The sequence below is a fragment of the Ictidomys tridecemlineatus genome, chromosome 4 (assembly GCF_052094955.1).
Source record: "Ictidomys tridecemlineatus isolate mIctTri1 chromosome 4, mIctTri1.hap1, whole genome shotgun sequence".
NCBI classification, from domain to species: domain Eukaryota; kingdom Metazoa; phylum Chordata; class Mammalia; order Rodentia; family Sciuridae; genus Ictidomys; species Ictidomys tridecemlineatus.
Window position 1 is genome coordinate 114063306 of NC_135480.1, and position 15228 is coordinate 114078533.

At 40.4% G+C, this 15228-nt stretch overlaps 1 protein-coding gene across 5 annotated transcripts in view; it reads right to left on the reverse strand.

Moving 5' to 3' along the window:
* Positions 1–1689: 1689 nt before the first annotated feature.
* Positions 1690–15228, reverse strand: part of Snx19 (sorting nexin 19) — a 46309-nt gene continuing 32770 nt past the window's right edge. For 3 of the 5 annotated variants that reach the window (XM_021730124.3, XM_005330722.5, XM_078047336.1), the window contains exons 9-11: positions 12975–13159; positions 12038–12125; positions 9315–10874 (exon numbers count right to left, since the gene is read on the reverse strand). In XM_021730124.3, the coding sequence (XP_021585799.1) occupies positions 10742–10874; positions 12038–12125; positions 12975–13159 (406 nt within the window). In that variant the 3' untranslated portion in view covers positions 9315–10741. Of the gene's footprint in view, positions 2031–9314; positions 10875–12037; positions 12126–12974; positions 13160–15228 lie in introns of those variants that run through there. The other 2 variants (XM_078047335.1, XM_040285558.2) reach the window with 2 other exon arrangements.

Here is a 15228-nt window from a genome sequence, read left to right on the forward strand (position 1 = left end):
TACTAGAGCACAGATTAAAGTCTGGGGCATCAGACCGTCTGTCCACCGAGAGCCATGGGTGTGAAGTACTCTTAGGACCAAATTCTGGGCCTTGCCTGCCAGCAGCACACTGGTGCCTGCCTGCTGCCACCATCTATGAGATAATGTCTCTCCATTTTGGGACTGTGACATAGTTTCATCAGACTTCAACGGTCAGTGCTCACATTCCAGGCCTGAGACCAGTGTGACAGCAGAGAAGCCTGAGCCATGAAGGACATTCTCAGGCTCAAAAATCACAAACCCGACAGGGAAAGGAATTTGATCAGAAAATGACACCATTCAGGTTATTTTAATGCCTGGATTTGAGCTGCCCTTTAACCAGAGCCCCTTCTGTCTTAGAGCTTTGGTGCCAAGTGACCCTGGCAGATGACTTTCACTTGTTTTTAACTGTAGAACAAGGTTGTGTTTGGTTCCAGCACACTACATGGAGCTTAGGTTCCACAGGTTCTGAGGCTTAGTAGCAGATAACCTGGTGTGAGTGCAGAGAGATTACTTCTCCCCTTGGTCTGGAATGATGGTGTTGAGTGCATCTAGATAAGTTCTTTATTCCCCCTGAACTTGGAACTAGTAGGTGGGACCACTGTTAACCACTCTGGGAGGCCATCAGCAGTCTACCGCACAATTAATTCACAAACCCAGAAATATTTGTGTACTTATTATTTTCTGAGCATCTCATTAAGAGCTCTAGAGGGTTATAAACCAACATACAACATAGTCTGTCTTCTCAGGAAGTACACAATGAAGGTGCAAAAACAAGACTAGCACTCAGGGGATGATAAATGGTCAATTCAAATGGTCTGGCATTGAGGATCATTCCAGTGGACACACAACATAAGATCTGGAGGTAATAACAAGTGTGTGCCCATAGCAAGAAATCACCCTAAGTCTTTTTATCTCCTAAGACCCATGGGTAGAAGACCCTTTCCCCAGAGGATTGGGGGAGTCTGGATCAGACTAACAGTAGTATTGGAAAATAGTGCTGGGCTTATACATTTAAAAAACTTAAGCGTGTTGACACCTATTCAGGACTATGGAGGACAGTGTGCACCAGAGGAGTTTGGTGCAAGACCCACTGAACAGAAAGAATTTGGATGGGCTTTTCACTGCAACACTGTAGACTCAGGTTCCTATCTGTGTATTAGGGACAGTATTGGTGTAGGGTACAGAAATGTCACTAAGTTAGAAGTTGGAAGATTCTGGTTCTAGTCCTGGTTTTGTCATAAACATGTATTATGCATTGTGTGCTAGAAATTGTTTCTAAATACATCAACTTGCAACTCCCTTGTCTGACCATTCTCTGAGAGGTGAGCCCTATTCTTATTTTTGTTTAATGAATGAGGAAACTAAGGCACAGAAAGTTTACTCCATTTTCCCAAAGATACAAAGGTAGCAGAATTGGATTTCTTCCTGGTTGTGTGTAGGCAGAGTCATTAAGTTCTCAATCACTGTGCTGTGGCCTTCCAATACAGTGAGAAAATGAGCTTGGCCAAAGACAAATTCTGTCCTATTTCTTTTCAGTAAAATGAGGATGTGGGGTAACTCTCCAAATGACCTTTAAAACGATGGTCAAGATTTAAATTCATCCTAAGTATATTCCTTAGAATAATGAAAGGATAAAACAAGATGGCCAATGGAAAATACTCCAGAAAATGGAAAATTAAAAGTGGATCCTTTAATGATCAATACCATCAACATTACTGGGAAAGGCTAATTGGACATGAACATAGATCCTCGGACTCCATGAAAATTTGATGATGTAGTTTACTCTTTAAATATGTATGACATCCTGAATTGACTTGATTTTGCCAAGTTCAAAGAAGGAAAACATAGAATAAGATAGGAACTGTTTATCTAAGGAGTCCAGAGAAAGCCAAGGATATTCCTGTCAGGAAGAATAATATTCCCTTATTTCTTTCCATCTCTCCCCTTCGTTATCCTTGCTTCCTCCCTTAAATTTAGACAGATCCAAGCGAAGATGAAGAAAATTCCTGCTGAGATAAAAGTAAAGATGAAATGTAATTATTCATTTTTATGATGAACATTCAGAGAGCATCATTATCCTTCCCAAAACTGGCCCAGACCTGACAATTTCTGCTCTCTACAGATGATGTCAAGCTGGATGGGGTCATACCTATGGTCTCATCCAACATTGTATTGAACATACTGAAGTCCAGGTAGGTAAGGAGGAGATTGGTCCAACGTCTCCAGGACCCTTGACTAGAAGCCAGCTCCTCTCAAGTCAGATAAATGTGCCTTTCCATTTCATTGCTTTCCTTTGGCAGCGATGGGGGGCAGAAGTTGGAGTGAGTAGAAGTCACAGGACATATCGTGACAATTCCAAAGCATAAAATGAGCATCTCTGCCTTTGTATTGCCCGAAGAGTTAAATAGACACGATCTAGGTCTCATGGATACTATTAATCGCCTGTTTTCCTACAGCAAGAGGTGCTGTAAGAGTGAAATCAGCATTCTCTTACAGTGGTGGGTGCATCTGTGAGCTGAAACAATCAATTATAGCCATTAAATGTCTACAAATTCCCCAAGGGCAGACCTAATACTCCCCTTCATTTTTTAACATTGTTTGCTGAGAAGCTGCCCTGAGAACAGGAAGAAAATTCACACCCTTTGTTGTTACTGCCCCCTTCCACTTTAACTCAGCATTACAAACCACACAAGATGAACACTTTCACCAAGAGATGTGGCTGAAGGGTCTGTCTGCAAGTGAAAAAAAGAGCAACACCCTTGGAGTTCATCAGATTCCTCCTGTGGTGATCAGAGACTGATTCACCCCAGCAACCAAGAGGCTTTTGCCGGATATGTGCTTATGAGGTGGGTCACAGTTAAGAGCTGCCAGCCTGGGGTCTGTTTCTGGGGACATTTCCACCTCGGATTAGATAAGCTGTGTCAAAGGCATTAGAAGCAGGAGCTCGCTGGTTACTGTGGCAACAGTCTTAGAGCTTTGCAAATTTTAGATAGAGGCAGCTGCAGCTCCAGGAACCCCCTTCTTTGCAGGTTGAGGTTAAGCAACCTATCTTCTGTTGGTATTTTCCTAGCAAAGGCAAAGTCTCGGGGAAACAAGAGCTCAAGGCCTTGTCTTTGCTTGCTGGGAACTGTGTGTTCTTGCTTTCTCTGGTTTAGTCAGGAGGGTTCTTCAGGTTCTATGGTGTACAAGAAGATGGAAAGAAAATTGTCAGATGGTGATTAGGATTCCAAGTTTACCAGAAGGAAAGAAAAATGTTGCTCACTGACACAAGAAGCTTGCCAACTTCTTCTATAGACCAAGCAACTGTGCAGAGTCTATCACTAGCATCATTACCTTGTGCACAGGATGGAGAAATTGGCCAAGGCTCTGGGAAATTTGTGATGTGAGAGACTTTATAAGGAGAAAACTAAGCCTGGTTGGGCACTAAATGGTGGAGAGATTACAATAAACAAGATAATCTGCCTGCAAAGAGCTTATAGGCCAGCAGAAAAACAGAGGCAATAGGCATTATCTACGGGCAGATTAGATGGAAATTGGATTGTCACTCAGTGAAGACAGTTGTGTACTTGCCAATCAATTTGTGCTGACTTTAAGATGAACTTATTTACATTTTTAAACAAGCTTTTAAACAAATTTTAAAAAGGAGCTTATTACATATTGTCTATCACTGAAGGTAGGAAGCAGGTACATAGAATGAAGAGATCCAACTAATGTCAGTTTTTCTTCCTTTGTTTTGCACATATTTCCCCTCCCCACACAATCTGAGCTCTAATTAATCAGCATTTTCACAGTATTCAGAAAGTTTCTCTAGGAAGTTGAAAGTGTAGAAGTTATCCGGGGGAAGTGGCTTTATCAGTGTTTCTAAAAGTTGCTATATTTTCCAGTGTCTGAGCTGTTTTTACAACATATTTGCAATAGAAAATTCAAGTCACTAGACTATTTGAAACTAGAATCTGAACTTAGAATCAAGGAAGATATCTGTATGGCTAAATTTTCTAGTGTGAATAGTGAGCAACATGAATAATTTATCAAAATCTCAGGCTTGATGGCTATTCTGATTGCACAGATGGAGATTGGGCCATTGTTTCTCACAGAATAACAACTATGGAGTCAAGTTCAGGAAATACTCACAATTAAGGCTTACCTATAAAGTTAAGTTGATGCCAATATCAAAAAGATAGACTTGTGGGCCAAATTACCCACTTAGACTGATAAGTTGAGGAAAAATTAGGGATAAAGAGAAAATAATTTGGGCACTGTACAAGAAAAGGAGAAATGATAGAGATACGAACAGTTTTTTAAGGTCATTTTCTGCTCTTGTTTTTAATAAAAGGGTTTCAGAAATGAATATAGAGAAGCAATTGCGTGAGGCAACCTATAGGTTCAAGAATGGTTGTATGAAAAAGACTAAACGAAGAAAATTTCCATCACTTGGAAAAGATCCACAGAAACCTTAATCCTATAAAGAACTCAGGTCATCCCTGCCCCCACCCCCAATAGTAGGCACATTTCCATTTCCAAAACCTCAAGATGTAGAGCATGCTGAAACACAAGCTCTTGCCTCTATCCTTTCCAGATTGCTAAAAGGACATAATCTTGCTCTTGCAAACAGAAATGCTACAGATATTATTGCTGTATTCATATGTGCGAACTTATTCCCCTCTTAACTGTCCAGACAAGCTCTTCCTTATATACACCATCTGCTACTCCCAAGATCATATCTATGCAAGATACACACATGTATATGGATACAGCTTTGCTTTTAAACATTGTAACAACAGATTTCTTTACCCCATCCAAACTGAGCCACTGAAAAGGAAACTTTGGGTCCTCACTCATATGAAGATATACAAAGCTGTCTGGGACAGATCTGGTATTAATTATCCAGTGCTCTCCACTGGAATAAGTGGTTAATCCCAAGGAGGTTTACACTGGAGACTAACCAACCTGCCCCAGGGTGGATACAGAACCAATCTTGGCTCTAGAGACTATCTCACATCATATGTTGTGCAAATGTGCACTGGCATGAGGCATGGACTTCATTCCACAACAGATGCAATTCTTCTTATGCAGGCATACTTTAAACTAATATATGACCCAAGCACTAAGTTGTCTAGAGATTCTCTTTTTTATAAAATGAATAATAGTTTTGATTCTCAGACTGAACTCGATCCTCTGTCTGTTCCTTCTTTTCCATCAATGGACTGACAATTATTCTTCAGACAGAAACAACAGGTGATTTTATTGCCATAAAGCAGCATTGCAACCAGAGGTCTTGGCTTCCTTCTCATTCTAACCACAAGCTGACTCATTTTGATCTGTCAGGTTTGTGCAAATAGTTGCAAATGTGGTGGGGAAGACAGCATATACTCTATGCTATCATTCCTTTTCTTCACATTTACTACAAACTTTGAAGAGTTTTCCTTGTGGTATCTTATACATACATGGCTTAGGCAAACTGAGAAATAGACTTTTAAAGGAACTCAAGGATAATTTTAAAGAATTAAAATAGCAGGGGGAAAGGAAAGTTGTGTTGATTTTCTCTTCATAGTAATTGTATTCCTTGCAGATTTGTGTCTGAGGCAGGAAGAAGTTGATATTATTTTCTTTAGGCAGATATTTGGTTTACTCCTGATCTTAGATGAAAAGTAGGTGCAGTTGGGGGAAAGGGCTGTGGAATCAGCAGGGATGTTGGCTACTTTTATGACTGAATGATTTTTAAAACCATTTTCAAATGGAGACACATTTTTTTAAAAAAGCTTTTTTTTTTTTTTTTTTTTAAAAAAAACCTTATGGCCCACATACTTAGATGAGAACCAGTACTGTTTTGGTATGGAAAATAAAAGAATAAACTTCTTTCATTTGATACTTGCTGTGAAATAAAGATATACTAAGTTCCTAAAGATGAAAATTTGTCACTCTGTTGTCCCGGCTGCCATCTTAGATCCATAGCAATTTTTTCCATTGGATTTATTCACATATTTTACCTCTTAAATAAGCAAAGCCTGGTTTTACATCATTCATATATGTGTGTGTATAATATATATTGTTGTTACTGCTCCTTCTGCTTTAATTCAGCATTTTATATATATACACACACACACACACAAATTATATATACGTATATATAATTTGTGTGTGTGTGTGTGTGTGTGTGTGTATCTCACAGAGAGAAAGAGGGAGGAGAAAGGTTGGGGAGGCATAGGGATATAATAGGAGTAAAAGAGATACAAAATGTGTTTGTTACCATCAAAAAATGATAATCTCTATAATGGATTCTTCCCCATGAAAAAGTCTGACAACCAAGCCTATGTGACTCACAAACTCATGAAGCCTTAATGGAAGATGCCTTCACTGTTCTTGAGTCATTTGCATTCCTCAGTAACATAAGGCTCTTTTGAGTACAACCATATGCAGCTGGAAAGGAACTGACTTGCTATCACTTTATGAAGTTGGACTTCATAACTTCAAAAGAGGTTTCCTCCCTTATTAAGGTGTCTTCTCCCTCATGGCAAGATTCATGGTTAATATTTTAAATAACAACTGGAGAAGAATGATTCCTCAGCAGGGGCTACAGGCAAGAGGGTTGATTATCTGTGCTTATTGGTCACCAAATCCAATTTGACCTGAGACCCAAAAGTCATAGCTTCTGTGGACATGTTAGTCTCTTTATTGGCAATCAGAGACTTTGGTGTTTATCTAGCTGGGTCTTTATCCTCAGGAGTCAATTCAAGTTTCTAGAAGTAATCATAACAACCCTCCTTTGTTTATAATAACTGGGTGCAGTGGTGACATGATGTAAGCAGAAGAAAAAACAAAAGCCAAAGTGTGGATGATTTATATATATGAAACACATACTTACCTTCTTAATCATTATAACACTTTGATGCTAAAATTAGTTTTTATTATCTAACCAATACTGGCTAGTAACAAAGGGATCTACTTTAGGATAAAAAGCACAGAAAATGTCACTTCAAGACATGTTGTCTAAGTTTGAATCTAGATACTGTGCCTTCTCTTGTTCTTTTATTCTTCCCTCCCAACCCAGTAACTGCTAGTGACTCCTACAGAAGCATTTGCAAGTGAAGTCTGAAAAGTAAAGACATGTAGAGAAGTCCAGTTGTCAGATATCAAGCCAGTTCTCTGCATCCTGTTACATGCTTGTTTTCACTTTCAAGAAAACAGTGTCAAAATGAACTTTCAGACCAGAGACTGGTAAGAAGTGAGAGGGAGACAGCAAGAAGGCTCAGCAAGTCTGAGAATAGCTCAGTGTGTCTGCTAAGGTGACTATTGGTGTCCATGTTTTCTCAGCCATTTCAGAGCTGTGTCTGCTTCCTTCACTACTGCCACTGAGCCACATCCTGAAAAAGCTTCACTTAATAATGAGTTTCACTTGTTTCTTGCTTGACACCTAGATATTCTTTTTGGTTTAGATACACACACACACAGGTGAGGTTCAGGGTTCGGACATTATGTTTGGGGCAATGTCTCCCTCACTGCTTTTTTTCCTGAGAAATCCTGTTTGTGTGTATCCATCTCTCTCAAGTGATGGACATTTGTGTGCTCAAATTCACCCCTCAATGGTTTCATTCTCTTGTCCACAAAAGCAGTGTGAGCCAAAACTGCCCTATGATTTCTGGCATTTCCAGTGGAAAGGAAACAGGGGCCAAGTCATGGCAGAGCTTTCCCAGTTGGGCCTTAAACTACAAAAGCATCATGGTTTCCCTTCCTTCCCAATTACCACTCCTTCCCTGGTTCCTGTCCCCTTTCCTATCCAGAAGAGTTGACTAACCTTCCTCTCTTCATCATGGGAAAACACATCTTGCTCCACTGCAAGGGATAAACAGCAGGTGCTGAAGGTCTGTGGAAAGTCTGTGGAAACTGAGGCTTGCCAGGGTAGCTTGGCTGAATGGGTTCCTGAAGACCGGCATCTCCAACTGCTTCCTCACCCAGTGAAGGGGTGAGATAATCATGTCATGGACATTTTTATAGCATAGCACTAGTACGTTTACTAGACCTCATTCCAAACAAATCAATCAAAACTTACATTTTCCCAAGATCCCAGGTGAATGAATTGCAGCCATGTAGAAGTTTGATAAGCATTATTCTAACTTGCTAGTCCAAGGCTCTGCAAATTATAATTCATGGGTCAAATCTGGTCAGCTACCTGTTTTTGTAAGTCAAATTTTACTGGAACACAGCTACACTTATTTGTTTGTGAATTGTCGATGGCTGTCTGCACACTACAATGGAAGAGCTAAGTAATAGAGACCAGATAGCCATGAAGGCTGAAATATTTACTCTCTAGCCCCTTAAAGAAAAATTTTGCTAGCTTCTGCTTTCTTCTGTCATGCCCTTCTGCTGTGATGTTCTGCCTCACCGTGGCTTAGAGCTGTGGAGTCAGCCATCTGTGGAAGGAGACTTCAGAAACTGGAAGCCAAAATAAACTTTTCCTCCTCTAAAGCAAACTAACAAACAAGTTTGCTAGCTCTTGTTATAGACTTCTTAAAAATGAAAATTTGATTTTATTTTTCTCTGTAACATAAAAGACAGCTTAATATAGTATATTATAGTGGTTATGTATTTAGGATCAGAGGTGGACTGACAAGCTTTTTGTCTAGGCTAACCCATTTCCTTCCAATGGACTGTGAGGATAGCTTATCTTTTAGGGGCAGGTGGAGCATGGGTGGGATCTCTTATATAACATGAAATGCAAGCAAGTTTTATGGGATGGAAGTGTCAAAGATTCCTTAGAATTCACTGTTATAGGAATTTTATGGTGTGTCAGGTTATCATCCACCAACTTTGTGCTGCATCTGAGCCAGAACCTATAGTGAATTTAAAGCAATCTAAGTCTGCAGATACACATGAGGGGAAAGTATGGGGAAAGAAGGGTAGGTACACATGAGGGGAAAGTATGGGGAAAGAAGGCTACCCGTCTCCACCTCACCAAAGTAGAATGGTCTTCACTGAAAGAGTCATAGGATCAGCTTTAAAGTGTCCTGCCAGACCCCTGCAATTCCACAAGCTACTCTGTTGTGAAAGTCTAGGGTGGAAGATGCTTCCAGAACTTTAAAGTCAAGTTACTGTCATAATCAACTTTAAGGCCAGAAGGGGTCACGAATGATTATCTCATTCATTTTCTTGCCCTTTGGCAAGAGTAGCATACCTAAGCCTTTCCATTACATCATAACATAACTACGGTTAGGAGCCACCAAAGGAGGTAAAAAGTAACATGGTTTCACAGGTTAGGAGCCACCAAAGGAGGTAAAAAGTAACATGGTTTCACAACGTTTTTCTACGAACAACTTTAATTGTGTGCTCGTTACCTACTTCAAAGTCTACAAGAACCCTGATGTTGGTTCTTGATGCCCCACCCCATTCTAATTGGTCTAATTCTTAAAGACTCTTTTTCTCCCAGTAAGAAGATTTCATGGTTCAGTGAAAACAGGGTACAAAGAGGCAGGTGTGATGCTAAAGGGCTGAGGGGTTAGCCATGATCTCCTGGTGGCACCCTGGAAACTTTTTTTCACCAGATATTCATGCACACTGAATGAGCGGTGCTTTCCTTCTAACTCCACATGGTCCCTTTTCTACCGGCAATTCCTTTGAACTGTTCCATCTCTCTAGTGGATACTACAATCTGCTGGAGAACCTGTCCTCATTGCTTGGTTCTTAAAGACTAACTAGATCATTAAGGAGCAGAAAGTTAAAACTAATTCCTGCAAGTATGCTAATATTATCTCTTCAGAGTAAAAACTTTCTGCTAAAGATGTATGAAGGAAGAACTCTCTACTCTCTGGGTTTCTGGGCATCCCCAATCATGGAGCAAGTACTTTCCCTTCTCTTTGGAAACAATGAGGCTGAATATATATATAATTTCCCATGTGATTTTGTTGAAGACAGAAGGAAGGTCACAAATCCAATAACTCAATGGCTTTTGGGCAGGGGGTTGGGAGGAAAGCTAATAAATAAAATCTGTGTTGCAAATCCCTTTCAGGAAAGGGTGTGAAGGGTGGGGTGGATTTACCAGAAGTTCTGGCAGTTTGCTTTGAAACCTTCTGGAGAGGAAAAGTGTGGCCACCCAAGGGAGCAGCATTCACAGCACCCTCCATTAGGCTGCTGTGCTGGACAACAGCCAATGAGTGAGAAGTCCCTTAAGAAATATTTTCCTTCCCTCTTCTTTTAGAATTGTTAGGTAACTAGGTAGGACCAGGGAATTTGGCTTTCAAGAGTGGCCCTGAACGAATTTTTAGTTTCCAGGTGGGAACAGAGAGCTCAGAAGATTGTTTTCTCTTCCAAGGATATCTGGCTATAGTTTTTTCTTATTCTTTCCAGATCTTGATCATGTGTGTTCATGGATTGGGCACATGTATGTACAGGATCAGATTTCTGGCAGTCTTAGGGAGAAGGGCAAAAGGAGAAGCAAAAGGGGCTCATTCCTCTACTTCACAGCTTCCTTCTCCAAAGTACACAGGATCTACCACGAGCAACAATACAAACATCACAAAAAAAAAAAAAAGCCATGTACATGAATATGCATGCAATTGTACATATACATCCTTGTCACCTGCTACAAATGGAGTGGGACTCATAGGAGAATTGAGCCACTGAAACCTAGGCCTTGTAAGGTGATTCCTGAGGTCCAGGCATCCTGACTGGTCTCTAGGTGGCTAAGTCTCCTTTCTTAATCTGTGAAGATCATGTGAATAACCCCTAGCTAAGAGGAGACTCCCATCCTCTTGGGGATGCCTGGAGTATCTGAGGCAGAAGTGTTTGAGGCAGATTCCTCATCAGATGCACTGAGATTCAAGAATTCTATGATGATGTCTCCAAGGCAGTAAATCAAATGTCTGAAACAAATGGATAAAAGAACTTAGAGAAGAATCTGGCTCAGTCAAGAAACATATGATCCTATTTGTGACATTTATTTTAGCTTCCCCCTTCACCCGTTACTGATAACTTTAAACTGCAGCATTTTGATAAAGTGTCTCCCAAGATGTTTACTGAACTACTAATAAGTGTTTGTTGAATTACTAAAAGCCACAACCATAATAATGGCAATAACAGTACTTGAGACTAGATTTTATAAATTGCCACTTCTTTTTACATTAGCACATAAGACTATTCTGAAGAACTATAAGGGAAAATCCCTGTGATATCACATTACTAACTACTGCTTCTTCTTAAGATTAATAACTACAGATTTATAGGCTACCTTATAGACAGTGAGACAAAGTCAGGACTCTTGAGGAGTGGCAGTTGAAAGACACAATCTCATCTATTTCATATTAAGCAGAGACAACCCCTAATCTCAACACTGGTCAAGTTTTGCAGTGAGGTTAGGATTCTATGTTAAAAATCTATAATTCTATGTTAAAAATTCTAAGGGGAGCACAGCTACTCATACGCCCTTGACTGAAGAATGGACTTCCTCTTAGAAGAAGGTTATCCTCTTTACTAAGTGTCCAGCTTCTGGAAGAATGCACAGGGAGCAGTGATGAAGGAAGGGAATGCCTGCCTCACCAGCCAGATTGCCTAATCAACTCTGAAAATCAATGGGGTAATAGATGTAGTAGCCAGATTGCCCTCACATCCAACTATTATGTATAATTATAAAGCACCAATAAAAATTAATAAAAATCATATGTGGCTTATAATGCATAGGCCAAGGTATGTTTTTGCAGTGTTAACATGGCTGGCAGATGGTGGAAAGAACTGTTAAGCACACTGGACGAGCCTGGAACAGGGTTTTAGCAGCTCATATGGAGTTCTGTGCTGAGTTCTTCCAAATACAAATAGGGGCTGGTCCCATAGTCACTTACTACCATGAAATGACCTGCTCAGAAGTCTGGATTTTACTTAATGTGTATGAAACCTGGACGTAGACTTTGCAGTCAGGTCCATAGCAAGTCTAGAATTCCATTCTCAATGTGGGCTTTAGAAACCCTGCATACCTCTGGGACCACAGACAGCCTTATTTGTGTTGATACTGGGTACACATGTTTTAGCCTACCTGTTGATGAGTGGCTGCTGTAATGACTCCAAGACTAGACTCCAGCTCAACTGGCATTTGTTCACCCCTAGGATTTCTATTAAATAATCTAGTGTGAAAAAAAAAAAGATAGAATTTTTTGTTACTACTGACGTCTTAGGGTCTAAGGAGATTGTCTCCCCAGGATGTCTGCCATCTTAAAAAGATTCAGTAATTTTGGCATACCTCTAAACCATGTAGTTAAACCAAAATTTCCTAAACTAAAGTCAAGAAAAATAAGTTTCTTCAGTTAGGTGCCTAAATAAAAATAAGCCAAGAAATAATTTTGTAACCTGCCACAAAAGAACAGGTATTACTTATGAGGTAATGGTTTAGGTTGGAGAAGAGATAAATAAGGGTAAATAAAACAGACTGTCCAGAGTTGCATTCACCACTGTCATCTAGTTACCACAGCCACAGGTGACAAGCTACCTTTCCTGCCCTTTAAAATAACATAAAGGAAGAAAAAGACTTTCTTGGGTTTTGTCTCTACTTACTATTAAGGGCTCAATTTATGAAGTCTAAGTTTTTGTAGGACATATCATGTTCTTCCCTGGTCCCAAGATGCCATGAATTGGCAGAAAACCAAGTTTTCATCTGGTGGGAAGGGCACAGCTTCCTTAGACCTGCCCAAGGATTATGAACCCAAATACCTACAGGGTTCTCCCCTAATATTTAGGGTGTGGCCATAGTGATCCATTTCACTGTTTTGTTATCACCTAAGTGAGGACTAAAAGAATCCCAGCCATGACCATTTTCCTATTAGTTGGCAAAATGGGTGGGTAGGGGGATCAATAGGTTTTTGAGTCTAGCTATGTTCAGAGCTCTTCTGAAAATGGGGAAGGATGTGGGGCAATGGTGGCAAAGCAGGATGGGAGGAAAAGAGCTCTCAATATAATCAATCTCTTTATCCAATTACCTGGCAGGACTCCCATCAGGCTTTGCAAAGCTTGCTTCTCAGTAGCCACTTTCTGTTCCTGAGTCCTTACAGGCCGCGGAAACTTGGGAAGAACTCCACCAGGCCAGATGGACTCCCGAAGAAGCCGGAGGTACTGCACCCAGTGCTGTGGACATGTGAGATTAGCTACCTGCACTTCTAGCCACCTATGATACAAAAGAAAAGAAATCTCAGATTAACCTGGGAGAAAAAAATGGTGCAGCAAGACAATGAACTGGATGTTTATATCTCCCTTCTAGATTAAAATATTGAAATCCTAACCCTCAATGAGATGGTATTAGGAGGTGAGGACTCTGTGAAGCGATTAGATCATGGAGGAAGAGCCCTCATGATGTGATTCATGGCCTTATAAAAGAGGCCCAAGAGATCATGTGAGGACACAGGGGAAGACGGCACTCTACGAATCAGGAAGTGGGTCTTTGCAAGATATAAAATTTGTTAGTGCCTTGATCTTGAACTTTCCAGCCTTCAGAACTGTATGAAATATACTTAGTTGTTTATAAGCCACTCAGTTAATAGCATTTTTTATAGTATCCCCAGTGGATTAAAATAGAATAAGTCATGTGAACAATTAGAATAGGACAAAGCAAAGTCACAACCAATGCTCAAAATCAAAACCAAGCCAATTCAACAATGGGGATTAAGAATTTGAAGTTGAGTAACAATAATAGTGTTATTTACTGATTCACTCTGAGCCACATGTTGTACAAGGGTTTTATAGAACAAACACTAAAAGGGCCTCAATCTTGAGTTAAGGTTGCATCTAACCTTTCCAGTAGGAATCATTAGAACCTTCTAAGTAACCTGTACACACAGCCTTCAGAGTTAAGGGTTTTGTGATTTTCACACAACAAACCCTTAACCTTCTTTCTTGTCATCCTGGCATGTCCAGTTGGTCTTCAAGTCCCTATGACCTATTTTGAGGAGTTTCTATACCTGCCCTCTCCTCTCAAGTAACAGAAGTCTGCCACTTTAACACTCCTTGTTTAGCTGTACCTCCTCCAGGAAGAGGTGCTCTCTTCCTGCTGAGACCTCTTCTAGTCCTTAGTGCTGGATCACAAGTTTGGAGCTAATATTTTACTTTAGAGTATGAATGATTTCTCATTTGTTTATATCTTTGCTTCTTCAACTCAATTGTAAGTGGCACAAGAGTTCTGTGTCTCCTACTTCATAAATATTTCCCAAAATATTTTATGCTCAAAAACGTATGTTAACTGACAACTGTTTTCAGCGTAATAAATACTTCCCCTTTTTTCTTCCATATACCAAATCCAAAGTTTAACTAAAAACCTGGAAGGTGTCTCAACATTATTTGTTCCTGTATTTTTTTTCAGAGTGACATAATCACTAGCTGAGGTTTAAGACTGTCAAGGTCTCCTTAGTAGACCTGGTTAGAGGCTGGCATAGCTAAGCTGGTCATGGATGGACCTTCTACCACTTCTATTCACGTCCAGAAATCTGTTTGGGACCATACCACATGGCAGCTCACACCATTGCTCCTATACCCAAATTACTTGTAACATGTCCAAGAGCAGAGGGGGCTGCCAAGGCAAACTTTATTTAACCTCCACTCTGCCAGACAGTCTGCATTCCGCTCAAGCTGGGCATTCCAGTCCTGGGGGCTGCAATCCCCCAAGCCCAGGGCTCACAAATGATTCTAAGAATAGGAAGTCTGAAAGGTAATAGCAGGGCAGGAATGGCAGACATCGATGGAGATCAAGAGCGGCACAAAGCTGCTCTAACCCAAAATAGCCATCACGATCTTGTCTGTTATTATTAGGGCTGCATCTCCTTTTCACAGGGCTTTTCATTCAGTAAGCCTAAGCCTCCTGATGAGAGGGATCCAGTGGCAAGAATTCCTGTTCCTGTTTATAGAAGAGGGTCACCAGAGGGAGGAGGTTGTGATGACCTGATTAAGTTCTCTGCAGAGGATCAAGTGACCCAAGGACTCCCTTTTTCACCTCAAGCCACATACACTTCTGTGCGTTTCATGGAAGTGAACAATATGTACTAGGATGTCATCTAAGAGATCTGTGAGACAGAGACAAAGTCTTGCTAATAAAAATCTTTGAGAAGCCTGGAGAATCAAAGAATAAGACACATTCAGACAGAATTAGTTCTAACTATGCTTCACATTCACATATGCAAATAATAAGCCACTCTGCCAAAAATGCCTGTGATTCAAACTCTTCAAAGGTATCTCAGCATCTATCCA